The sequence below is a fragment of the Falco peregrinus genome, chromosome 5 (assembly GCF_023634155.1).
Source record: "Falco peregrinus isolate bFalPer1 chromosome 5, bFalPer1.pri, whole genome shotgun sequence".
Classification (NCBI taxonomy): Eukaryota; Metazoa; Chordata; class Aves; order Falconiformes; family Falconidae; genus Falco; species Falco peregrinus.
In genome coordinates this window covers 7,103,188-7,129,284 of record NC_073725.1, presented here as the reverse complement: position 1 = coordinate 7,129,284, position 26,097 = coordinate 7,103,188, and the positions used below count along the sequence as shown (strand labels likewise).

Here is a 26,097-nt window from a genome sequence, read left to right as displayed (position 1 = left end):
TCTCGCCAGGTCGCCGAAACCAGCTCTGGGGAAGCCGCGGCGACACCCGCGGAAACCGCGGCGGCCGCGACCCTGCCGCCCCCACGTGCCCATCTCACGTCCTCTCCCCCTGCCAGCCCGCCTCGTCCGCCCCACCAATCAGCGCCGCCCTTACTCCGCCCCGACTGCTGCGGGCCAATCAGCACCGCCCTTGGTGGTGCTGGCCGGGGCCGCGGCCGGCGGCGCGGGCGGGCGCCTTTGATGCCGGCGGGCGGTTAATTCGGGAAGCTCCTCGGGAGCTCGAGGGGAGCGGCGGGGCGGGGCCGGGCCGCGGGGCGGGGTGCGAGGAGGCCCCGCCCCTGGCGAGCCCGCCGCGCGCCGCCGCCCGCGAGTTCGGCGCGAGGCCCCGGCGCGGGGTGGCGCCGGCGGCCGCGGCGGCGGCGGGCGAGGAGGGGGGCGTGGCCGGCGCGCGGGCGGCGGGGGGGCGGGGCGGCGAGCGGAGCCGAGTCGTTGGTGGCCGGAGGCGGCGGCCGGTCGGTGCGGCGGTCTCGCCATGGTGTTCCTCAAACTCCGCGAGCAGGTGGGTGCGTGGGGGCGGCTGCCGTCGCCCGCCTCTCCCTTCTCTCCCGGTGCCGCCGGGCGCGGCGGCTGCGCGCCCTTCCCCGCCCCCTCCCGCCGCGGTGTGGTTGTGCGTGCGTGTGTGTGTGTGTGTGACAGGCGGCGGGCAGGGGTAGGCAGCATGGCTGCTGCTGCGGCCCGCTGGGGCCGGGTGGCGGCCGCCCGGCGGCGGCAGGCGCCATGTGCTCCGAGTGCGGGCGCCGGTGCCCCCTCGGTGGCCCAGCCGGGCGGCCGGGGGCCGCCGCCCCGCGCAGGTATCGGGCCTAACAGGTGGCTGCAGCGGTCCGCCCACCCCCTGCCCTGCCCTGCTCTCCCCGCCCTGGCGGCCCGCCGGCTCCGGGCGGAGGGACGGCGGGACGGCGCCCTGCTCCGCGGGGCTGCCCAGGCCGCCGGTCGCTGCCTCCCCCCGCCCCGGGGAGGCCCGGCGGGGGTGACGAGGGGGCTCTGCGGGCTCCCCCGGCCAGCCCTGCTCCGCGCCCGTGTCCTGGGAAGGGGAAGGTGCCCGGGTGGCGCGGTGGAGCCCGGGCCCGAGCGCTGCCCGCTGTGAGGGGAGCGGGCTGGGGGCAGCCGGGGCGGGAGCGGGGCCCTCCTGCCGGGCCCGCGGCCTCGCGTGCCCCAGCGCTGCCCGCTCCGTCCCCGCGCGCAGCACTTTTCCCTTTGGGGCCTTTAAAATCTTTTGTTCGGCTGCTGTCTCTTTCTCCGGAGCTGTCTTGACAAACCTCCCCCAGCCCGTGCTCCCCTTCTGAAAAGGAGAAGGTTTTTCGTGCCTTCAGTGGTTTGTTGCTTTCATCACATCACACCCTTCTTTGTTTGCTGGACTCTTCGGTTTCCAGCCCAGCTTGTGAAAAATACTTGTCTTTGCCGCTCTGTCCTTTCCTGTGTCTCCCCTGTCCTACCTATTGTCTTCTGTGCAGTATCAAGATACAAAGGTGGGAGGGTCTGCCTTGCCAGTTTGCCGCGTGTAAGAAGATGCTTGCTAGAAAATGTGTTTGCTTGTGCTTGCACATCTGTTACACCAAATTATCTGTAAAAACTCATACACGCTGCTGTTGGTCTCCTTGATACTCTTGCGATAACTGACTGCAATGCTTGGAGACCCCACTGCCAAAAAAAAGAAGCCCCACAGGAAAAAAAAAAAAAACAAACCATAAAAACCAACAAAAAACCTGACACCTAGAAACTTGGCAGGGGTTAGGCAACTGGTATCCTGTGTCTGTTTATTATGCTGATCAGTGTCAGCTCATCCTTACCTGCTAGTCCTTTCATCGGTCTGCACATACATCTGTCTTTTTACACTTAGGTTGCACAGTCCCTAGGGATTTTGTTTGAAAAAATGTTTAGCTGGGATGTTTTATGTCCTGTGTTGTATGTAAACTTAGTGAAGTCTCATATTCTTTCTAGAACCTCACCTATGAAGGAGCAATGAACCCAAAATGCACTTTGTGTCTTTGAGTTAGGTTTCTTTATAGGCTTCATTACTGTTGTTCTATGGGAGGCTCTGCACAGAAACAAACACTTGTTCATCTCTTCTGTTAAATAAGCCCTTCTGTTAAAACCAAGAAATACAACTCTTCTGCAAGTAGACATGGTGAAATAACTCGCAAAACCCCCACCACCAATATGTTAACATGAAGGTACTTTTCTTCTGGGAAGGATCCTGCTATTGACTGATGCTGAGCTGAAATACTGGACTGTGGGACCACTGGTCTGACAGAGTAATGCATGTGAAGCTTTCGGCTTCTATCGTAATGCAAGTTTTAATCCAGAAGCATGAGGTGGATTTCTTTAGAGGCTTCATGGATCTGTAAAGGTGCATTGATACGCTGGAAATGGAACTGTTCTTTCACTTAAAAGGGGTGGGTGCTAGGGGTGGGGAAAGGAGGCAGAGGAAGAAGGGAGAGAGGGGAGTACTGGTTTTGAAGAAGCTTTTGTAGAGGGAGTGATTTTTAGCAGCAGCTGTATTTCTGCTAGGTGTAAGTTACTTGATAAATAAGTGATTACAAACTAAATTCTGTTGAAATGGCTTTCTTTAAGAGTGCCCAAAATCATGAGGCATCATTAACATGAACTATTTCAGTTTTGCTAGTTACAGAGAATTCCTCCAGGTCAGTGTTCTTGTGCAGTATGCTGCAAGATGTCTTGACTTCGGGATGGGGTGCTGTGCTAAGATTATAACACCACCTGCTCGTTATAAAAACTGGTGTTGTATGAAATAGAGGTGTTTATCGTCAGTGTTTTATGCAACATGATTCATTTTTGCTTGAACTGTATGTATACTTTGCTCCACAGTGATGCATTCGTTTAGAATAAAGTAAATGTCATGTGTGTGTTTGTGGTCCCTATAGTGAGTCTGTCTGCAGCGGTGGCTGTGTTTCACAGGGAAGCTCAAAGGCTGCTCTGTTGCTTACACAGTTCAGCTAGTATGAAGGAGGGAAGTGATTTGCTAGTTTCCTTCTACAACAGTTAGATTAATAACTTTCTGGAACAAAAATTTAATAAAATACTACTTCAGTGTAATTCTCAAGATTATTTCTTTCCAAAAATCAACCTAAACTTGTTGATTTTGTTCTTTGATAGTGCAGAAGGGCTCTGCGTTTTTTATTTAGATGTCAGAATTATGCTGGGCGGAGACAGAGTTGGGGCATACAAGCAGCTTGATATTTTCTTACACTTGGTTTAGTTTAGTTTTTCAAGCTATTGCAAGCTTGGGTAAAAGAAGCACTTGAGAACTTAAAATGAGGTGAGAAATTCTGCTCTGAGGCTCTTAGTTGAGCTCAGAGGCTGAAATCCCAGTTCCACTTGCAGTTGATTTAATTTACTTAGTACACTGATAAACAAAACTTTGATCCTACAGATGCTTAATGTGTTTGTGAAGCTCAAATATTTGGTTGTCTTTGGGGGCTGATTTGATACCTTTAACTTTCGGAATAAAGGGTTTCCATGCACTGAGAAGAGTAGGGTTCAAGAAGCAGCCAGGAGGTATGTCCACAAATTTGTGTTAACGCAGCTCAAGGTTTATTGCTTTGCAGTCCTAGGAGGTAGGAATATCTTTAAAGTTTTGAAATAATTCAGGGTGTGTGTTGTACTTCCAGAGATGACTTATGTTTGCTCTCAACCTATATTAGGTATCAAAAAAACCCCATAAGCCATGTTTGCAAAAATTGTATTTGAAGCTAAACTGAACAATATTGAACAAAGTTGATACATGTAATGCTCAGTAGCAAACTTTAACTCTGGGGTAGAAAGGGTAATCATTCAAATGTCAAGTTAGAAGCTGTAGATTGTTCTTGTTGCTTGATTTGTTGTGCAGTGTTGGACAGACGTGTTTAAAAATAGAGGAAGCAAATATGCAAATTATGTCACCGAAGGTTAAGCCACTCAAGGCAGAGGTGAAAAATATAGTAAGTGTGCCTTATGATTAAGGTGTTTGCTCTTCAGTTTGTTTGCCTTCCTGCTGTCTTCATAGATTGGTGCTCATGTACCAGGTTCTTCTGGATGAGAAGCTGCTTTAATTGCTAAAATGCCAAGTGAGAGGGAGGCTGTAAAAGTTTGTTTGTTTCTTCCTGAAACAGTCTCCTGTAAGAAATGGCACTGAAAGCAAAGTTTAAGTCAAGGTTTGCTGATGGTTTGTGGGTTTTTTTTTTGTTTTTTGTTTTTTTTTGGGTGGGGGGAGGTGTGAGATGCAGGAGCAAAAAGGAGTAACTTGCTTGTAAGTCCATAATGGTATGCCTTGGTCTCCTGTATAAAAGCCCTCTCAACTCTGCATAACCTAACCCTGAAAGGCTAAGTGTCTTCTGGTGTTTTGCTATTCAGTCATAGTGTCTGGGTACATTAACTGTTTCACAGAACAGGTAAATTCTTGCTTTAAAGGGTCGCAAGTTAGGCCCTCTTACACCTAAGGAGTAATTGACAGCCTAGTTTTATTTAGTGGGTAGGTGAAATTTGGATTACCTTACAGCTGAGGGGATTCATTGCTTTTCTGTTACAAGCCTTACCTGTGTATGTGCCTACAGGTCATCTTTTAGGTTAGAGTAAGCCTACATTTCAGTATAGTTTTATTGAAATGCATGAAGCCCTGATCAAAACTGGTGGACCGTTTTCTTTAATTTTGCAGCTGTATAACTATTTGTAGTAAAGCTCATTGGATGCAGTGTCATTATAGTTGGTAAAGCTTTATTTTTTTCTTTCAGTACATCATTATTTTAATTATGCATAACCTGTCTTCTCTGAATCTTAAATATGTAATAGGAAGAAATATTAGGCCTCATAATAATGGGCATTTGAAAGGAATTTGTATGGGATTTTTCTTAAGACTACTAGACTGCGCTTGAGGCAATGCGTTTATTCCCAGAAGTCAGATGTGAGTGGAAAGGATTGGAGTATGAACAACTGCATGAGGATACTGGAGTGACCACTTATCTTGAAAGTCCTTGAACAATGAGAGCACTGACTTCTTTATTGCCCATTTATATCTTTCTCGTAGCGAAGATGGATCTTGTTCAATTGGCAGTTCAACAAATGTTTGCAGTGTCATAGTGAACGCTCTGAATGCCTCTCTGGTTGCTATTTTCATTACTGCTAGCATTAGACTTCATTCTTTTAGAATTCATGCCAAGAATAAATGTCCCAACTAGTTCCTTGTTACCCTTAAGAGGAGGAATGGTCTCCTGTGGTGATGAAAAGGAGCTGCTGCTGTTCGATGAGGGAGGGTTATGGTGGGAATGAAATTGCGTGGTATTGCTCCACTAGTTCTGTTCTGACGCAGACTAATGAGATATGGGTTTAATAGTTGGTTTTTTTTTTGGTAGAGGTTACTTTTATGTTACTGTTCTTTAAAAAACATGACTTTTGGGAATCTTGTCAAAGTTGAGAACCACTCTTTCTGCTCAATTCTCCATCATGCATTCTTCCTAAAATTTGCATCTAATCTTTATTAAATGTATATAAGATAACTAAATTAGGTAGTTGTAATAAATATCAAGACACCTTAAGTCTTAGGTTAATTCTAGTGTTCCCAGGCAAAGAACTCACATGTACTGAAAAGATAAGTTTCTTTAATTGGTGGACAACTTTGAGTAACTTGAACTCTGTTTATCTTGTTATACAAAGTAATTACCAGCCCTTCCATTAGAATGTGTTGAGAGAACCTGGTTCTACCATGTGTTCGTTTTGGGGGATCAGATTGCCTGATGATAACTCAGGAACTTTGGACTTGCGAACAAGCAGTTCTTCTCAGTCAAGAAAATAAACTTTTTTTTTGGGGGGGGGGGGGGGAAGAAAAGGTGGGAGAGAAACAAAGCAAGCCTTGATTCTACAGGCAGATACTTGTGGCAGATCCTGTTAACTCAGTGGCCTTCTGTGAGGGTATAAAGGTCTATTCATGTAGATAGCATCAAAGGTCTGTGACCATTACTTGGAGGCAAATATCAGGAGAGAAAAAATGAGGCAAATATGTGCTTGCGTATGAAGAAGTGCCTGCCTTAGCACCCACAAAAAAGTTGAAAATTCCTATGGGATAGCTGTTGAGACTCTGAACTAGCAATCTGCTATCTGATGTGGATTGTTACATTACCAGATTTTTGTCGTTGTTTCCATTCACTGAAATGGATTGTGTGATAAAATGACTGAAATTAATTATCTCTGGTATTAAACACTTCATATCCTTCACTTCATCTTTTATCAGCTAGTTTGTTTCTCAGTTGCTGTTCCTTTTATTTTCCTATAGTCAGCTGGGTCTTCCTCAATGTCAAACTAATATCTGATCGTTTGTTTTCCTGTTCCTGCCAACTTTTTATTTTGTTCTTACCTCTTTTCCTCTCTTCCTATTTCTGGAAGTTGAGTGGGAGACTCGTTGCCTTAGTTACAGTGACTTAACTGTTTCAAAGTTATTTATAATGTTTGTGTTTAAATAATCTGTATCATAATAGGAATCACAAAACATTTCACATCAAGAAAAAAAAATAAACAAAGCAGTTCATAGCTAAGTGCTGGGAGCATGCTTACAGTGCTGATTCTTGAGGTTTTTGTTTTCCTTCATTGTTGTGGGTGGAGGACAAGTTCTAATCTGGCATTTGAAGATGAATCTGAAATAAGGTGTCCTGGTGTTATCCTTTGTGCAAACGAGGACAGAATCTTAATATTTAAGCTCTGAAATACAAGGGAATGTTTTTATTCCTCTTCTTCGTAATGACACTAACACTCTTGCCAAGGGGTGGGAACGTACCAGTTAATTCAGTTGTGATTGCTCAGGTGTTGATGAATTATACAGCACTGACCCATTTCAGCACAAAAACTATAGCTAATGCGAGAATGGTGGGACTGAGGAGTAAGGAGAGAAAGGAAGATGAGACTTGTAACCAGCAGGGTGGGTGCTGAGAGTTAAAGAAGAAGCACTAGCAGTGATATACAAATGAAAGAGGGGCAGAATAGTTGGTCTGTAGCATCCTTGTAGATTGAGGAACTACTTGTTAGCTGAAGCACCTAATGACTTCTCTGCTATAATAATGAGATGCTTTTTACTGTGAATTGAATATAATTTTAGATTTTCATTGATTATTTCTAGAGTAATATGGCATGTATGTGAATTGAGTGAACAATACCATGTAAGTAGATTGTTGTTTACATGAGTCAACCCTACCTATTTAGGGCAGCTTGAACGCGCAAATATTTTTCTCACTAAATTACTGAAACCATATTTGAATTTGAGAAGTGTAAAGCAAAGCTCTGCCTATTCTAACACGGGGGGTGGTGGTGGTGTTGAGTAAAACAAGAAAAAAACAAACCACTTTGCTTAAGCTTATGTTGTTAAACTTCAGAACTACATATATAGGCACAGCGAGGTGGAGGGGAAGTGGGAGCTTTCCAGCCCCAAAGGAGGAAAGAATGCCTCTTAATGGTGAACTGACTCGTGTTAGGAGAACTTAGCGAGTGTTCAGGTTTTGTACATAACTTTGCCAGTTTGCATGGGCTAGTCTATTTCTGGCAGCGTCCTGACCTGTCGAGAAAGCATCGTAAATGTTGAATGTTTCCCTACTTTCAAACAATGAACTGTCACTTAATGGCCTTCCTAATTGCAGCGGATGAGCATTAGCTGATAAGTTATTCTTGGTCATTCTGCAATCATGCTTGAGGTTCACTCTCACTTTGTGCTGAAATCCTATGCTTCATTTTATCTGGTACAGAAAAGAAAGCATGGGTACCTCTGGATATTTTTTTATTTTTTTTTACTTTGGCAAAGTGAAGATAGAACAGTACCTTAATGAAGGCAGAGAAGGGGACACAAGCAAGGATTCTAGTCGGCATGACAAAACAAGAATGAAATTGCAATAGTTAAAGCATTGAGGCCAAAATGAGCCTGTTTAGAGCTTACAGAATTTCTAGCAATTGTGACAAATTCGGTGTTTCAAGATTTTGCTGCTTGTCCTCTGCATTTTGACAGCTCCATCTATACTGGTGCCTCTTAACGGTGAAGTAGTTGAACCTTCCATTCAAGAACCTGGTCATCCAGTGGCAAGCAGCGCAAGAGACCAAGGATCTGCCTAGCTCACAGCTGAATGACCTATTTGTCATAGGCAGCTGAACTGGGGAGAAGACCACTTTCAAGAAGTTCTGCATTTATTTATACACTAACGTAATCTGTAACTAATTAATAGCGTAGTCACTTAAATCCAACCCTGCAATCTCAGTTTTGTATGATACTAGGGGTAATTGGTATTCTCTCCTTCCCTGTTCCCGTCTTTAGGTCATCTGCTTCTTCTGTCTGTTGCTCATGATAGTGGGTAGGTAGTCTGTGCAAAGTCTTTCTTTTCATCCTGAGCACTCGATTATGTCTTTCCTGCCTCAGATCTTTGTGTGGTGTCAGTTGCTTTTTCTCTAACTCTGCTAATGCTTCATTTTCTCACCAGCACCACAAAGTATTGTTGGTAGGTTAAAAAGAAGGAAAAGCACACATAAAGTAAACAGATGAAGAAAAACAAAATGTCAGTGTTATTTTTCTGGTTACATTATTACTCATTGTTTTGAATTACTGAAACGTCCCAAGTCATGGTACAAAGACACTTCGGAAACAGTGTGTTAGTGGAATTCCCTACCCCTTGCCTCTGTTTCTTTGTAACTGTGTAGTTCAGTTCTTGCTATGTTTGCTAAAACATGAGGATCAAGAGAAAGAGGTCTTATGCTTAATATTGTGTTGCTGTGGAGTCTTTTTGCCAAATTAGAGCCTTGTATCGGTACTGCCCGATAGCTTTCATTTCCTTTGCTCCTGTCTCCCTTCCAGGACCAGTATTTTGTTTTACAGCTCTGCTGCATTTGTTGCTGGTTTTAATAGTGTTCTTTCATTCGGGGGGATAATTTTCCGTGTTAAGGAGGACTCGTAGAAGAACACTTTATCTTCTCACTTCCCTGTCACCTGCAAGGTTGCAAATGCCGTTACTGCTCTGCATCGTTCCTAATCCTATACCAACCACCTTTCTTCCACTTCTACCCCATGATGTTGTTTTCTGTTTCTTTTGATCCACAAGCACACAGCCATTTAAATATTATCTAACACTAGTAAGATCACAGACTGAGAAGTCTCTACTTAAAAGTAGAAATTTTCAAGTGAAAAGTAAGACTTTATGACTTGTCCATAGACATTTGTCTATTCTTCTTTTTACTATAAGCTTAATCAGGGATTACATCAGGGATGTAAATAGTCAAATTAATCTATTCCAGAAGAAGTAGAGCTTAAGAGAGGAGGACTTTGAAGATCTTCATAATGAGAGCAAAAGAGAGGTGAAGAAGGGATTTCTAAAGCACTAAAGTGAGAATGAGAAGGACAGAAGTGGTTAGTATATCACAGACTCACTATTGGTGAATGGCAAAGCTCTTCTCATGAACTTCAGAGCTTCATAGTCAAGGGTCATCCAAAACCCAACAGGTGTCTGGCTACCCTGTAGAGCTCTGTTTACAATGACTGGAAGACACTGGTTCTTTTTTCTACCTGCCGCACCTTTCTATAGCGCAGGAAGGGGACTCCCCCAGCATCTATAATCTCAAAATAACACTCTAAATAATACAGGCAAGAGAGTGTCTTCTACTGTTATTCTATGCCCAGAGATGCAAAAGATGGGTTTTGGGTCAAGTATATCAAATTTATTGTCTAGGAAGGGCAAATATAGCTGCACGCAGACACATCTTTTATTTTTGAAAGGGCTTCAACTTCGCATACTGTGAATTGGCTTTTTTTTTTTAAGATTCACAACATGTGACAAGCTGTAATTGCTTAAAAATAAGTGATGTTTTTCATAGTTTGCATTTGAACAGATTAGTTGTGAGGTTTTCTCACCTGAAGGTTGGTAAAATTCCTGCAATGCTCTGCACATGTGTTAAAACTGTTTTAGTAATCATTAAATTGTTAAACTTACTGCATATGTAATTGAAGAATAACTACTGTTATCAAAGTAGAAGTACCATGGTTCGTGAATCTGTGCTCACAAGTAGTAGGAGAATTTTGCAGAAGAATTAGCATGACTGTTAAAAAGTTGTTGGGTACATCTTTGCGTCAACCTAAGCTTCATCTGGAAGGACCTCTTTTGCTGTTGCGATGGCTGTAGAAAGTAAAGTAAACATTTAAGGTGTCACACTGGGTTCCTTTCTTGACACCAACCCCTTAACGTGGGGGAGCAGTGAGATGCGTTTCCTTCTATAAAGTTCTTCACTGGAACTTACATAAGCTAAAGAAATAGTATCCTGTTTGAGTGACAGGAGGAATGGCAATGCCAGCGGTGTCTGTGGAGACTGTCAGAGGAGAAGTTCAGCTCCCCTTCCTTGGAAGCTCGCCATACTGGTATTAGCAGTGCTGTCCTCCGTGCTGTTTGAGGGTGTTGCAGAGTTGTTTTGGAACTGTCATTTCAGAGTAAGTTCATTAGAAAATTGGCTCTTTGCATCCTCAGTGACCACAAGCAGAAACAAGTCTTGTAGGCCTGAAGCCCAGTCTTGTGGCAGTAGTCGGCTATAGTTAACTGTACCCAAAGACAGAATGAATGTGCCTGCAGAAAAGATCTCGGAAATAAGAGCTGGAGTTCAGCCCTCTGTGCTGCGGGAGCCCTTACTGCCTGTACTGAAATACATGTGGTTTAGACATGTTCACAAACACACACCCCCTCCCCCCCCCTTTTAACATCATGACTTTTAACATCAAGTGCCCGCTAGTACTTCCCTTATGTTGCCTGACTCAACTTATTTTTGGGAATAAACTTACAAAAGTAAGACGGATAATTGAAGAACAGAGGAGAAATTGTTGGAATGATGGAGTTTGACCTCAAGATTCCATGACCTAGTCTTGTGTGGAGTGCAGTGATGTGTATTATGATTGTGAAGCAATGCATCATCACAGAATGCCTGTTCAAAATGCGGAATTCTTCCTTTGCGTGGTGTATGGTGTGGCTGCAGCAGTTGGGTGGTAACTGCTGTGGTATGTCTTTGCACTGTCTTGTTTCTTTTTTTACTAGATAAGAAACAATGAAAATGACCTGTAACAAGGTTCAGTACAGGCAGAAACATTAGGGTATGTTTTTTTTCTTGTTACTCTGTTCTTCTTTTAGGAGGTTAATTAACAGCCAGAACTGTGCTAATTATGTGACTTGGAAATTATCTACCACAGTGAAGGCCAACACTTGCAGCTGACAGATAGGAGAAGGAAATACAGATACATGAACTACTGAACGCTAATACATTTCTAGTCTGGGGTAGGACTCTGTGTGTGAGAAATGGAGCACATTGCCTGAACGAACCCAGTCTTTAAAGTCACGTGAAGTAGGTAAATTTTCATGAAACTCGTACCCTTTCATAATTTTAGGATGGAATTTAATGACACGCTTCTCCTTGGGTTTGGTTTTTTTTTTTTTTCATTTGCAGAGTTTCTAACAATGACTGAAGCTCATAGGCTTCTGATCTGCCTAAAGCCATAGTTTGATATTTGGTTGCAGCTGAGTTTAAGCAGTTGTTCATTCTTCTCTTGTGCAGAGTGATGAAAAGGGAGAGGAGAGACAAATTATTTAGGTCAGATTATGACTGCAAAGGTGTCTCTTTGAAGTTTTCCTAAATTGGAACCAGAAAGGAGTGTTCTGATGTCTTCCCTTTGTGACACAATTCCTGTAATCATGGAAGAGGTGTCTTCTGTGAGTGTCCTTTGGTTTTGGGGGCTGGGGGGGGGTGAGTGGAGGAGGAACTCGAGTGTGGTCTACCTTGGACCTCGCTCTCTGGGAAAGTAACTCGTTGGCCTGAAACTTCTTAGAATGTGTTTTGAAACTCAGAAGCACGCTTTATTTTCTTGTCTGGTTCCTGATTGTTTTGGGGTTTGAGTGTGGTTGTGAATTCCTCTTTAATTGTGACAGAACCTAGGGTCTTAAGGATGTCTGCTTCTATTTATAAAATCTCGTGTTGACTTACTGTGAAAATACTAAAACAAGAAAAGTTTTTCTGTAACATACTTGTTTACCACATGCGCTGCCTTTAAGGACTCTCAGCTTTTTCCCGTCTCCCATATGACAACTGTGTGCCAGTTTTCTTGCAGCATTTAAAAGTTCTTTTTCTTCCCTCTTAGGCTGATCATATACTCATAGTTGTACAACTGAAATGAGCTCTGAAAATGACATCAAAAAGACTTTCTCTTGCCTCCTGTCTCTTCTCAGGATGTTACCGTGGAAGTGTAAGATCATGTTCAGGTAGTCCAGTTACCTGAAAACTGTATGCCAAAAGTAGTCTGAACTGGCTGCAGCCTTTTCCCCGCATAGACACGTGCATGGACAGAAAGCCCTTCGACTTCTTTACTCCCGTGTATGCTTCCATGTGTGCAGCTTTAATTGTTGGACACCATCCAGTGACAGCTTGGAGTCATGCCTGTTGTGACTAGTGATCCCTCTATCTCCCTGCACAGAGATACATGCTTGGGGTTGAGAAATATCTATTAAGAAAATATGAGTGTAGAAAAATAACTGGGTTGAAATCCAACTAAAACAGTAATTGGTCACTTCTTTACAAATAGCAATTAATGAAGCATGTCAGTCGAAGAATAAATTGAAGTCTTCTGTAATGGCATAAAACTTTTCATCTCGGCTCTATAGGAAATTGACATATAAAATAGTAGCTAAACTTACTGTTTTATATTCCACATATCACCTACTATAGTTTTATGGTTACCATGACATAATAAGCACATTGGTTGTACAAATATTTTTATCGGCAGCTAGAAAAGATAGCATTTTGAATCACTGTTAATTAAAACCTTACCAAGATGGACTGTTCTTCACTTCATTTTGTTTCCTCGTTTGATTGCGCTGCAAAGCTATTCAATTCAGTGGGTTATGGATGAGGCTATTGGTGCATTTGACTCGTTAATTTTCTGGAATAAACAATAAAACTATAAAGCTTGTTCAGAAAAAAATCAGGCATGTCTTTTGAATGTAGGAATACACTGGGAATAGTTGTCATGGAAGATAAGGTATAATAAAATTGCACTTAACAGTGTCTACACAGATAGCTGTCTACATATCACCTGTACGTTTGTGATGAGATATCTTTGTTTCAAGTATTTTGAGCTAAAAAGCAAAGAACATGGAAGATTTGAGACAGAGCCTTAGCCCTCATGATTATTTTTTTTTTTAGAAATGGGGAAGATTCAGTGAAGGTCGGGTTACAGCCTCTGCTTCACACTTGCTCTTGAAACTGCTCATCAGCGCCATTTTTAATTACATTTTGAATTTTTGCCTAAAAATCTCAGACAGTCGTTCAGGGGCTGCTTCCTGAGTTGGCCAGCTGTGGGCTGTAGAGCAGGTGACTGGCGGATAGTGTTAGTGCTGCTCCTAGTAGCTACCAAAACCCACATAAAAGTTGACATAAAAGTGTAAAGCAGAAATGAACATTGGAATGCAGGGGGTGGGAAAACAGGCTGACAGATATTTAATAAAGAATTATTTTGCAAAGTGTTAATAAGAAAAGTAGTTTGATACTTAAGAAGGCTTACCTAAGTGTCTGATCCTAGGTTTTCTTTGTAAGAGGAGGGAATAGGAGAGGATATTGGAATCTTACTTGCTGTGCTGAAATAAATGAAATGTATTAAAAGTATACAGAGTTTGAGAACACTGTGTTAAGTGGCTATTTAGTTCTTAAAAATCAGGTTTGATCTTGTGAATAAAATTATATTTATGGTAATTTTTTGGCTGTTTTGTACTTGATGTTCCCCATCTTATAAGAGATATAGAGTACTTTCTGTTGTGCTTTTTGTACTATTTTGTACAAAGGTTCTGAGTGATAAGACTAGACAAAAGGTTAATCTGTTTTCAGTGTGGTTTATTGGCATGGGTTGTGGGAACTTTGAGGGAATGTTCAGCCTGAGGAAGTAGAGAATAGGACAGAGAAATTTGTGACTTAAAAATTATATTAGGGAAATAAATGAGTGTAACTTGTTAAAAATCTAAGTATAGCGTCTACTTGCATTCAGAGAATTTTAACAAATAATGCTTAAGTAGTACATGCTTGTTGCCAAAGGATTGAATTTGATCTGTTTCATGGACGGAAGTCATGAGCTAAGCACTTGGAATGCGTTTGTGAAAGTTCACTGTTTGAAAGCGGCATTAGACAACAGTAGCCTCTTCTGGAACAAACAGTATTTTCTTTACAGTTACTCCTCTTACTTGGTTTATTCAGTGTTGAAAACCAGAAGACGCTGGGGAAAAGAAAAGCTTCTCTTATGAAGTCTGACAGAATTGTACTAATCCTAAAACCTTGACAGACTCCGTGAGCAACCCCAAGTGATTGATTCAGCTCACTAACTGTCCATAGTATTTCCTTCCCACAATGACTGCTTAACTTGAGACATTTTTGGAAGCTTTTAATTAGTGGCACATGCAGTTAAACCAACTTAAAATACTTCCTTTATTTTCTGGTTTTATTAAATGCCCAGATCAAATAATGAATTTAAAAGTACAGCAAAAGTAACAAAAGTGAAGTAATGAAAGTGTCATAAAGGTTATCACATAGTATTTAAGCGCATCTAGAAAGCAAAACCACAAGTCAAGACAATTCACTTTGCTTAACTAACATATTTTTAAACTAATTTCTAGCAGTGTTTAGATGATGGGCAAACCCAATCAAATCGATCGGCTGTGCCTGTTCTGAAAAGGGGTACGCACCTGGTGAGGCGGTATATTATTCTTGGCAAGTATTTAATGGTAGCTTGTTTGTCCCCTCCCTGTGGGGGGGATTTAAGCAGTGTAGAACTGAGGGCAGAGAAATTGCTGCAGCCCTGCTTCGTTGCTGTGGAGAGATGTGGTAGGTTCACTGGAATATTCATTTTGTAGGGTTGTTCTTCTGTCTGATTCTGGTTGCTTTGGATCATCCTGTTTAGTGCACATCACTCTTCAGTTCTGTGTTGAAGGTAATCTTCTCCCAACCTTTTCCAAGCAGACCTCTAGCCTCCTCACCCCTGAAGAAGTGAAAAACATCAAATTTTCACGTGGCACCATTCTCCATGGGTTCTTGTCTGTCAAGGAAAAACCTGACTCATTTTATTTTTAAGAGCAGTGCACCTAGGTATTTGGAAGTAACCAAAGTCCTTTGGAAGTGAATTTTGTTTAGTCAGTGTAATGCCACTTTAACTAGGAATGGGCAAGGTCTTGGTTCGATTTAAGTGATCTCCTTTATCTTGATGTGATTACTTAATTGGGATTAATTTTCTTGGGAACCTCTCTGTCCACTGTGCAGGTGGGCTTAGCTGTAACACTTAACCTGTCTTTTTCATACCCCTTTCGGTATTCCATTGCATGTGAAATGTAATCATATCTTTTAAAATAATTTTTTTATGGCTTAATTTGCCTTGCAAAAATCCTTTTTTTTCCTGTACTGACTGCATCCTGCTGAACTTAAAAATTGTGTTCTTAAGCACAGCAGTTGTCTGACCAGGTAGAGAGGGTGACCGGCTTCTGGCGGTCAGAGGCACCTGATTTTCTTCCCTTTTTGCAGGCTGTACTGGTGCAGTGGAATTAGCTATGGCACGTGTGTGTGGAGGTAACAGCGCTAGTTTTCATATTGCATTCAGGTGGAAGCGACAGCTGTGACTTAAGCTTTTAAGCAGTTGGCAGAGCGCAAGTGCAGGAGTTGTTTGGCTGTTGGGTGGGCATCCCGTCCAAGCAACGGGGCTCTTCCCTGGATGAGGAAAGTCCTGAAGTGCGTAGAAGTACCCCCTGCATTTACCATAGAACCACGCTGAACTGGAAAATGCAAATCATGTTTTGAGCCTCTTGTAAGGTGAGGTGCTGCTACACCCGTATGCTGAAAATGTGCCAGTTCTCTTTTAGAGCTTGCATTTTGGGGAAATAAAAGCTATAGGTCATTGAGCTATGCCAAAAGCTTTTATGGATACAGTTAACACCTCTGTTCCAAGTAAAATAGTTGATGCTGACTTCTGTCCCACCTTAAAGCCATGTTTTTGTCCCATCGCTGCAGACAACAAAAAAAACTTGTGTGCATTATTAGCGCTGCTGGAAATGTTTAGATCAAATTGCAGGCTCTGAAGTCTATTCAGAAAGCTGCCTATTTCATATATTTTGCTGTGTTTTTCTCTCTTTCTTTTCAAGTGGCCTTCTGAAGACATAGTCAATAGGATTTAGATGACGACTGCTTCTTGGGTTGCTGGTCCTGGTGGTAGAGAAGCGACTGCATGCACTGTTACACCATATGTATTATAGCACTTCCTCATTAAAGATCCAGTGAGGCTATTCGGATACACTTCTGTTTTTGCTTTAAAAAATTACTCTAAAAATATTCTCTTAAAATGTATTGCTTTCCTTTCAGAAGGGGAGAACAACTCCTAGGAGGTTTTTACCTAAGATGATTTGTTCCTGTTAGTGCCTGAGCTGAAGGTTTCCAGCCGGCATTCTTTTTACGCCTATTGCTTAATTTCATTTCGCAAATGCATATTTTTCTGTGTTTGAAATGGGACTTAGGTTTTTATCATTCTTTCTGACAGACATGTAGTTTCACAGTATTTTCTAAAATGCCTCTAACCTTTCTTCCTGTTTATCCTCATATTAGGTTGACTGGAAATGTTAAAATTCAAACTCACGGAAATTAAACTGTGATGATTAAACTCCATGAATGAAAATACAAAGTCCTAAAGGTGATGTGCCTGGTACAAGGTTCCCTCAGCAGCTGCCACCCTGCTATTCCATAAATGCTATTGATCAAGTCTAATCTTTGCTCCCTGGCTAGGTACCTAAAGTATGGGATGCTTTCCTCACTCTACGGAATACCCATTCTTAACTGTTGTTTTCCATCGATGTTCTAAAAAATGTGACAGCTATGTACCAGAAAGTCACTCTTCCGTAGAAATAGTCTGAGGGGTTTTAACTCTTCAGTCCTCTTATATCTCAAGCACTGAGGTTTCTGTGAAGCCAAATTGTAACCTTTGAGAGGTAACACGGTATGGACAAAAGTAGACTCAAATAGCTCTGAAGCTTGATTTAGTCTTTAATTTTAACTTGTATGAACATCGCTTCTTGAATTGTAATCTCATTTTTGCATGTGAGAAGCATCTGTTCAGATTAGAAAGTATTATTCTTTTCTGGTCTTATTAAAGTACAGTGTTTTTGAAAAGTAGCTGTAGGTTCTAAAAAATCTGTCCTGGTTGTGAACTTACTTGATGGGTTGATTTATATATAAACTGCTGTGACTCATAGCACACTTATTTTTATCCAGATAATTACCTTGCTAAAAGGTGTGCAAAACAGTATTGAAAGATTTGTTCCCTCAGCTAAAGGAGCAATGCTATTGTCTACCATTTTATCTGTCCTTTTAAGGTGATGTCAGATTAATTCATCTTCTGCTTGCTTTGCTTTCTTCCCAAATTTTAAAATTTAAATTTTCTGAACTACTTAACAAAAAGGATTTTAAAAGCAAAATTCAAGACTGTAAAAATGGTGTCTGAGATGCAATAGTTTGGTTTTGTTCGTGTGCTGTTGTTTTTTTAAAGCTGTGTCAATCCCAGGCATAGCATAAGAAATTTTGAAGTTGATACGTCTTTTTGTGTATGCGGTTATTGTTTGAAGAGATACATGTGCACACAGAAATAACATGTTGGTAAAGGTTTTTGGAATCTCTAGAGGATCTTACTCTTCTGCCTTGATAATTTTTCATTTTTAATAGTGGTGGGAACATCAGAGGTTCAACACATGTTTTCACTTACATCAGTTGTGGATGCTTCATAGATTCAGGATTCTTCAGGTTTGCAGATTCTTATTTCACCTCTTGTTTTATGCTAGGGAACTGTTCAAGCTCAATGTTTTTTCTCTGAATAGTAAATCATTAAGTAGGATGCAACAGCAGGAGTGCTCTTAAATGTATTTTTTTGATCTACTTTTATTTAAAAATGGTATAATATTTTTGCTATGATCTCTGACAGTTCTGCTGATTCATAATTAAACAGTTTGAGTTAGTGTTTCATTTCCCTGTGAAGCTCCTCCGAGTGGTAGTCCTTGGTAAATAAGTAGTCAGTGAGGAAGTGGTATGGCATAGCATCCTCCTGCACCCTCACGTCCTCTCCTGCCCCCCAAATCAACTCTGCTCACAGCTGGGCTTATATATTAATGATATTGGTTTTATGTTAATGTGCCAACTCGTGAACTGTGATTACTGGGGGCAGACATCCTTGTGAATATCTGCTGCTGCTAAACCTGCTGGGAATTGTAAATGCTATTAATATAACCTACAGACTGCTGTGAAATAACATGCCTGATTTTAACTAACAAAAAAAGTTAGAGGATCAAGTAAATAGACCAAAATAAGTGGATCAGATATTTATTTTTTTTTTTAGGATGGGGAACAATTTTCTTATATAACTAAAAGATGAAGGCATGAAACCTAGAAGGAGAAAGTGAGATACCATTTTAAATTAATTGTACATTTAATGCTCCTCAAAGCTTGGTATGAATATAAACAAATTATCACAAGGATTTTGGAACAGCAGATGGATGTCTATTCCTCCCCTTCCAGCCCCCAACATATCCAGGAATATCTTTGGGAGAACTTGGTGTCCCTCCTCTAAATACTCCAGTTTCAGTGTAACCATCATAAATAGACTATGTGTTTGTGCTACATTGAAATGGGCTTTAGCATCATTTAGTACTACAAACTCTCATCTGGTGTGAAAGGTGGAGCGTTACGTGCCAGATATGTCGACTTGCATATTCTGAGGTCCAAAGTAAAGCTTAGTATTGTGTTTTAAAATAGATTGCTTTTATTGTGTAACAACAAACATAATGTCGGTAAGTTCAGCCTTCCACATAGTTTAACTTTCCAGGACTTTTAAAAAGAAAAACAGAGAAACCCAAACTTTGCCATGTTCTTCCAGTATTAGTAATTTGTTTTATGAGAAGCCTTTACACCTTGCTCATGACTTCTGTGAATTCGGGTCCCCCACCCACACAGCTGCATTGGGAATAGCAGCCTTCTGTGGCATGTTGCTCCCCACGCTGGCAATGGCTTTGTCCGCCTTTGCTTGGATATTGCCATGGGTCATCTTTTTGTACGAGGCTTCTGTCCCCTGTGCTGGGATTAGTCTCACACTGCATCCTTGCCAGGTCCTTATTGTTTCTTCTGATGTGATTATTGCTTTTACTCTGCTCAGCACAACTTGGTTTAGAAGGCTGCTCGCCAGCGTTGATTCTGTTTGTTGGTTTTTTTTCCATTTGCCAATGCATTTTGTCTTGTCTCTGTAACAAATGGTTATCTTAAATAGTTTTTCTCTGAATAATTGATGTTCTGGAATGACTTCTTGCTCCAATGTATTTGCTTTCTACTTTAATTGTCTCTTGCATTATTCTGTGAAGTAAATACATTCATATGATACAGCATTAGTCAGCCTCTGTGGTGTCTTTGTATGTGTGTCTATAGGTGTATCTCTAGTGCTATAGATTACTGGGTAGAATTCTATAAATAAGTATAAATTTAGAGACTAAGGTGTTCAGTGTCTTACTGTAGGTAGTTCTTATTTTAACTGGCAAGTCTTGCTCTATTCCCCAGCGTAACCGCTTCCATAACGTTAGGAACAGAGCATCACATTGCTTTGTGTTCTCCCTGCTATCTTGCCAGACTATCCTTTGAATGTGAGTACAGATGGTATGACTCATTTACACTTGTCCTAAGCAGGCGAGGTACTTAACACCAAGTATGTGCCTCCAGCTTTTGATTCCTGTGAAAGAGAGAGCGTTTCCCTCCCCCTACCCCAACTAGAATTATTTTGCAATAATTCAATCAGATTTTCGTTTACCTTCCTTTTTCAATTCTGCCTGTGGTCTCTCTCCTTTTTTTTTTTTTTTTTTTTTCTGTCTCCCCCACTTTTAAAAGATAGAAGACTACTTCTGAGGCCACATTTAAAAAAAAAATGAAGATTACCTGAGAAAATTGCTCTACCATTTAAATCTAGAAAATATCCTGAGGTACTGTAACCCTACTTTGCTGCTACTTCAGTACCTCTGAAACACAGATAACTATTTTTTTCCTAGTGTATTAGTAAGCTCGTGTGTTCTGTAACCTGGGACACAAGTCCATAAGGAAACATTTTGCCTTAAATAGGCTGAACCAAGTAAAGCTTTAGTGTTGCCTAGACCTTATCTGCTAGGTCTTGAGTATGCTGAAAAATGGCTTAGCTTCCCTCTTCAGCAGCAGGGGTAGAAAAGGAAGGTTAGGAACTTGGGTGTTTGGTTTGGGGTGGTGGTGGAGTGCTATTTTCTTTGTTTAATAGGATCATTCTCCCCTCTTTAATCTGTGCCTTAGTTTAGGATCTGCTTTTACAGGTAATGCTGAGGAACGTGCCGGGTTGGCACTGAACAGCAGCAAAGGGCAAGGGAGAGCATGGGATGAAGTACAAGCTGGTGTATAGTCAAGTGCCTTATTTGATCAGCTGTTCTTTTTTACTTCAGAGAGACCCAAAATCAAGCTTCATGTTGTGATATAGTATCTTTTTTTTTCTTTCTGAAGGCAGTAAGCTTACTGAGAAAAAGGATCAGAAGTACCTTTTTCATCACACTTAATATTACTAATTTAAATGGGCAAAACGTGGAAGTTGTTCTTCATTGTCGCATGGCCGTCTACAAAAAAAAAATATTTTTCAACAATTTCCTTTTGGTTTTATTGTAGCTGTTTCCCATGTAAGCTGTTTATCAACAAAAATTTGGAGGACTAGCCCTCCCTTAAACCTGTGTTTATAATTGCCCCAGAGCTGCATGTCGTCTTACCTGGAAGCTGAAAGCTTTTAAGGCTCTTACTCCCTCTTATGGCAAATTGCGGTGCCTCTTTCGCTTTCTGTGTTTGCTTTCGTCTCCTTAGTTATTGATCTCCATTTTATCTTTTTGCTGTTATGCTGGATTAGGCTGAGCAGGTTTTGGGGGGGGTTTTTTGTTTGTTTGTTGGTTTTTTTGTTTGTTTTTGGTTTTGGGTTTTTTTTGTGTGCATCCGTCCTAGTGAAAGTGTAGTTTTAATAAAGCTGATCAAATCAAAGGGCCATACCAGACTGGAAATACACTAGACAACAATAAGCTGTTTGGTCAGGTAGAGGGAAAGGAAGGAAAGCTTATCCTTCTCTACTTAAATTTATTTTGTATTTTTAAATATCACAGTTGCTCTTCTGTGATTCGTGTGGAGCGTATTTCCTAATAATTGGCTTGAAGCGATGACTTGAATCTCCCTAAAGCTTGAATAAGAATAGTTTGCTCTCTTGAATTCTTTGTTCCAGAGGTCGGTTGAATAATAGTAACTTATATATATGGTACCAAAAAACCCAATACTGTAATGAACTTGATTAGGTGCTTTTGCATAGGGTCATTATTAAGAAATGACTGTTTAAAATCCTGAAATGATACTAATAAAGATTTAATATATTGAAAAATGCAAAAGAACTGTCATTGCAACTTGTACATTAATTATGTGATAGCATGTGGTAATTTTTTATTAGCTGTATGCAACTTTGGCATGTAGAATACAAATAGTGCGAAATAAAGCTGTTTATCATGTGGTTACGGGGGGGGGGGGGGGAAAGGGAGTTTGTATGTCTGTGTACATGCCTATGTACAAGGTCAGTTGGAGAGAAAAGATAGCTATCCGGGGTTACCCATGTGGTAAATGAATCTCTGCTACAATATTTGTAAGAGGAGAAAGAAACCAGCAGATCTTTGTGTTCTCATCACGTCACCTTCCTGCTTCAGTAGTAGTTTCAAACATTTATTGGATGTGTTTGTTAAATTATTCAATTACTACTAAGTATTGTTAATTTAATTAAATCTAATCTTTGCTTAACATCAGTTATTTAAATGGGTAAAGACTACTCGTTCTGGGTTCATTGTCCCTGACTATAGTAGCACCATCAGGTATTTACTGCATATGGTGCTGGCTTTCCTGTGTCATGCTGGCAACAGTTTCAGGTGGTGAAAGAGATGCTGGTAGGAGAAATTTAAATTACCCTAGTAAGTTTTCTGGTGTGCTGGTAGGTCTTTTTCTGACAGCCTGAGGAGAATATAAAATCTGAATTGATAGCGCACCCGAGTCAGAGTTCCCTTTTTTTAATTTGATTTTGATTTGACAAAAAAAATAAAATAATGAAAATGTGATTGGAATGAACAGTTAGCACCATCGGGAGTCAGGCCTTGGTCGAGTATTGCTTCTGTTTGCTTGGCCATCTTTGCGTGTGCTTGGGAATCCCATCTAGCGTGTGTTTGGCAGTTTTGGTAGGGGTGGATGAACCTGTAAACATCAGTCAGAAAGACCGAAGTAGAGCTCTTTTAATTAAGAGCCTTTAATGACTACTTGAACTTGAATGTTAGTAGCCTTAAAAACTTAGGTGCCTATCTTAAATCTGTGAAGTAACTAGAGCCTTCCAGGAATAAGAAATAAAGAAATGTAAAGGAGCGTGTGCGGGTTTGGTGGTCGTGCTCCAGTGGTTTGGTTTTCATTGGTGTGCTGCCACCTAGTGGCAAAGTTTGATATTGCTGCTTTTTTAGAGTGATGCCCACCAAGTATTTTTTTTCTTTCTTTCAAGCTGAAAAATTTAGAATATGATTTTGCAGGTTTCGTCCATTCGCATATAATATTCCAAATTATTATTCGGAGTAATGTGACTGCTTGGACAGTCTGACTGAAATTTCTAGCAGAGAAGAATCAAAACAAAGCTTTTTTTTCATCATTCTGCTCTTCAGTTTAAAAACTCTAGTTTTCTGTCAGTTATTGGAAATACTCTCCAATTCGAAACAACAATATGCAAGCACAAATCCAAACATAAAGATCAAGTATAAAAATGCTGAGATCAGAAAACAATACTTGTCAGATCTGAAAATGTGCAGTGTATTGTAGAAACAAAGTTAATCCTGTTAGATGTTCCTTTTCAGGGTATCTTTTGATGAACAATCGTACGAAAATAATTGGTATATTAAACTAAGGCTTTGACCAGTACTCAAAGTGCTCATAATACTTCACTGTGGTAATCTAAGCAAAAATTGCTTGGTAAGATGAAGGATATTGATGTGGGTAAGGGGACAGTGTTGCAGGTGGAGTGGGAGTGAATGTGGGATGCTGAGGGTGACCTTGTGCCAACTCACAGCTGAGGTGTGCCGTCTGCTTTACCTTCTGCTGAGCACTGTGTGTGGACAGCAATGATGGGGTGTGTGTTCAGGAATTACAGAAAAAATGATGCATTGCCCCTGGTTAAGTACTATTGATTATGTTACACTATTTATTATCAGGTCCTTATAGATCTGAGCTCTAGAAAACTGCTGAACAGTGAAATTATACTTTTTTTCTAAGAACAGAAAGACTTGTTACAGCATTCTTTGGGAGTATGGTTAAAGGTTTGAATTGTAAATGAGACTGTAGCCAAGATGTATCTATGCAGATGAGCAAAGCTACTTTAAGTGCTGTTTAAAGTGATAGTAACTTCAAACCCATGTTAGAAAAGGTAGTCTCCCTTCATAGCCCCCCCCCCCCCCCCCCCCCCGGGAGTTTCCTAGCTGTCCTCTTGCACTAGTGTTCAGCTGATCTTACAGTAGGCCGGTTAGGCTGAATTAGCAAAAATCATTTTTAGTTTTCTGCGCTTTGGGCTCTCTTGGTTAGCCTCTGAACTAGCGTGATAACTGCAGTGGCAGCACAAAGAAAACACTGGGGACTTGTATCTGTAACGGTAGTCCCTCTTTGTCCTTGGCTGTATTGAGGTTGAATATGTCATGTGCTGCTCTGCCCAGTTTGGAAAGGTGACTGAGAATTGGTTTTTTGACCCAAGTAATTACTTTATCATTAAGATCTATCTAAACAGTGTTGTGGTGATAGAATTATTTTGGAAAATTCTGTGTTTGCTTACCGTGCCCGTTACCTTTCTGTTTACCTTAATTCCTTTTAACTATGAAAGCTGAATCTTGAGGTTTTCCCAGCCGCCCCCACCCCAAGTGGAAATGAGGCATCCATGAAGGCTAGGCTTTCTCTGTCAGCATCACAGATAAGAGGAGGAGAGAAAAATATTGATTCCTTTTGTTTTGGTCCACAAAAAAATCCTGCATTAAAACACACTAGCAGTAAAGACTACAATTGTTTATATAAATACATTGAAGCTTCCAGAGATCTCTTTGGCACGGGACATCTTGCATGTTGCTGACTTTACTGCCAGTTCTCTCCCAAGAAGTACTGGCATATCAATATGTCAGTTGTGCTTCTTATTTTGCAAATTAAATAATTAATAATAACCCAAGGTATGATTTTTGTTTGCCTCGGTGAACAACAGCAAGTTTTAACATACTTAAACCATTTACTTCTGAGATGACAGTAGTTGTTCCTGTAAAACATATCCAGCTTGTGATCTATTGGCTTATATTTAATCTTGGTGAAAGAGGATTTCACTTCTGAATTTTTTTTTTCATGTACATCAGGAAATAATTTTGCCTGTGGCCATTTCAACTCTGTTGTTAACCTTTCATGCTGCGTAAATGCTACTGTACCTAGTCATGTGGCATTTTTTGTGGTTAGCAATTTCTGTAGAATTTCATGGAATACTGTGTGGCCTTTTTGTTTTGTATTTCCTTTTTCTTCAGGTGCTTGTGTTAGATACTGAAATAACACGAGAAGTAAATTTAGTGAAATCCAGCGCGGCTTGTATGACGTAAGTTTCACTGGTCCCCCTTAAACAGTTTGAATATTTCCTTTATAAATCAGTTGTGTATCTTGGGGGAACTGGAACCATAGATAGACTTCTTAATGAAAAATACTTACATCCTTAACTCACAAAGCAGTTGGAACTTGTGTCTTTATTCTGTTTAAGGTCAATGTGTCAAAGCTGCGTGTTACCTTAATTCTGCCATTTGCTACCTTGGTTTAACCCCAGTGGGCAGCTCAGCCTCATGGAGCCACTCGCCTGCTCCCCCACAGCAGGACAGGGGAGAGAATCAGGTAAAAATAAGAAAACTCGGGGGTTGAGATAACGGTGGTTTAACAAGTAAAGCCAGAACTGTGCGTGCAAGCAAAGCAAAGAATTAATTTGCTGCTTCAACCATCTCCAGGAGAGCAGGGCTGCATCATACGTGACAGTTATTTGGGAAGAAAGATGCCATCACTCCAAACATTCCCCCCTTCCTCCTCCCTTCCCCAGCTTTTGTCACTGAGCATGACGTCGTATAGTCTGGGATCTCCCTTTGGTCAGTGGGGTCAGCTGTCCCAGCTTGGTCCCCTCCAGCTTCTTTCCTGTCAGCAGTGGGAAGCAGAAAAGGCCTTGGTGCTGTGTAACCGCTGTCAGCGATAATGAAAACTTCCCTGTGTTATCAGTACTGTTTTCATCACAAATCCGAGACATAGCACCATCTAAGCTACTGAGAAGAAAATTAACTCTATTCCAGCCAGTACCAGTACACTCAGTAACTTGAGCTAGTCTTCCATATGCAGTATTTCTGTTCTTTGCATGTTTGGAAAAAGGAAATTACGATACCTAGGTACCTTGGCATGTAAATAAAATGGATAAACAAAAAAAATGGGAAACTGGTCAGGAGGTGACGCCTGTAAATTTAACTTTTATACCATGAAAGCAAATTGTATGAGATAGTCTGGTTTGTGAGGGTACTTTTTTGTTGGCTACATTTATTTTGATAATTTTTTTTCATGGCCTTATACAATCCAGAAACTGTTGTAGGCCTTGAGTTGAGACAGCAGGTGATCGGTGGTGGAAGTTTTTTAAGAGAACACAAGTAGAATTCCATTACTGCTTTAGTACTTTGGTTGTATTTGGCTTTATACCTGAAGTTGCATTCACAGTTAGGAATCTGAAGAAAAAAAAAAAAGTCATATAAGAAATCACAATCTCATGTGCCTCGGTTTTGGATTAAACATGATTGTTTCAATTGAAATGACACATTTTATTCATTTTTACTTGGGGTCTGTTTTCCTGTTCAATCATGTCAGTGAATCTTGAGTCTGCTGTTGCCTTCCAGTTTAGGCTCTGGT

At 41.0% G+C, this 26,097-nt stretch overlaps 1 protein-coding gene across 1 annotated transcript in view; it reads left to right on the top strand.

Moving 5' to 3' along the window:
• Positions 1-406: 406 nt before the first annotated feature.
• The window catches only part of ANKRD28 (ankyrin repeat domain 28), a 128,714-nt gene continuing 103,023 nt past the window's right edge, over positions 407-26,097 (top strand). The window contains exon 1 of the mRNA XM_055804436.1: positions 407-559. Within this exon, the coding sequence (XP_055660411.1) occupies positions 533-559 (27 nt within the window). The 5' untranslated portion in view covers positions 407-532. The remainder of the gene's footprint in view (positions 560-26,097) is intronic.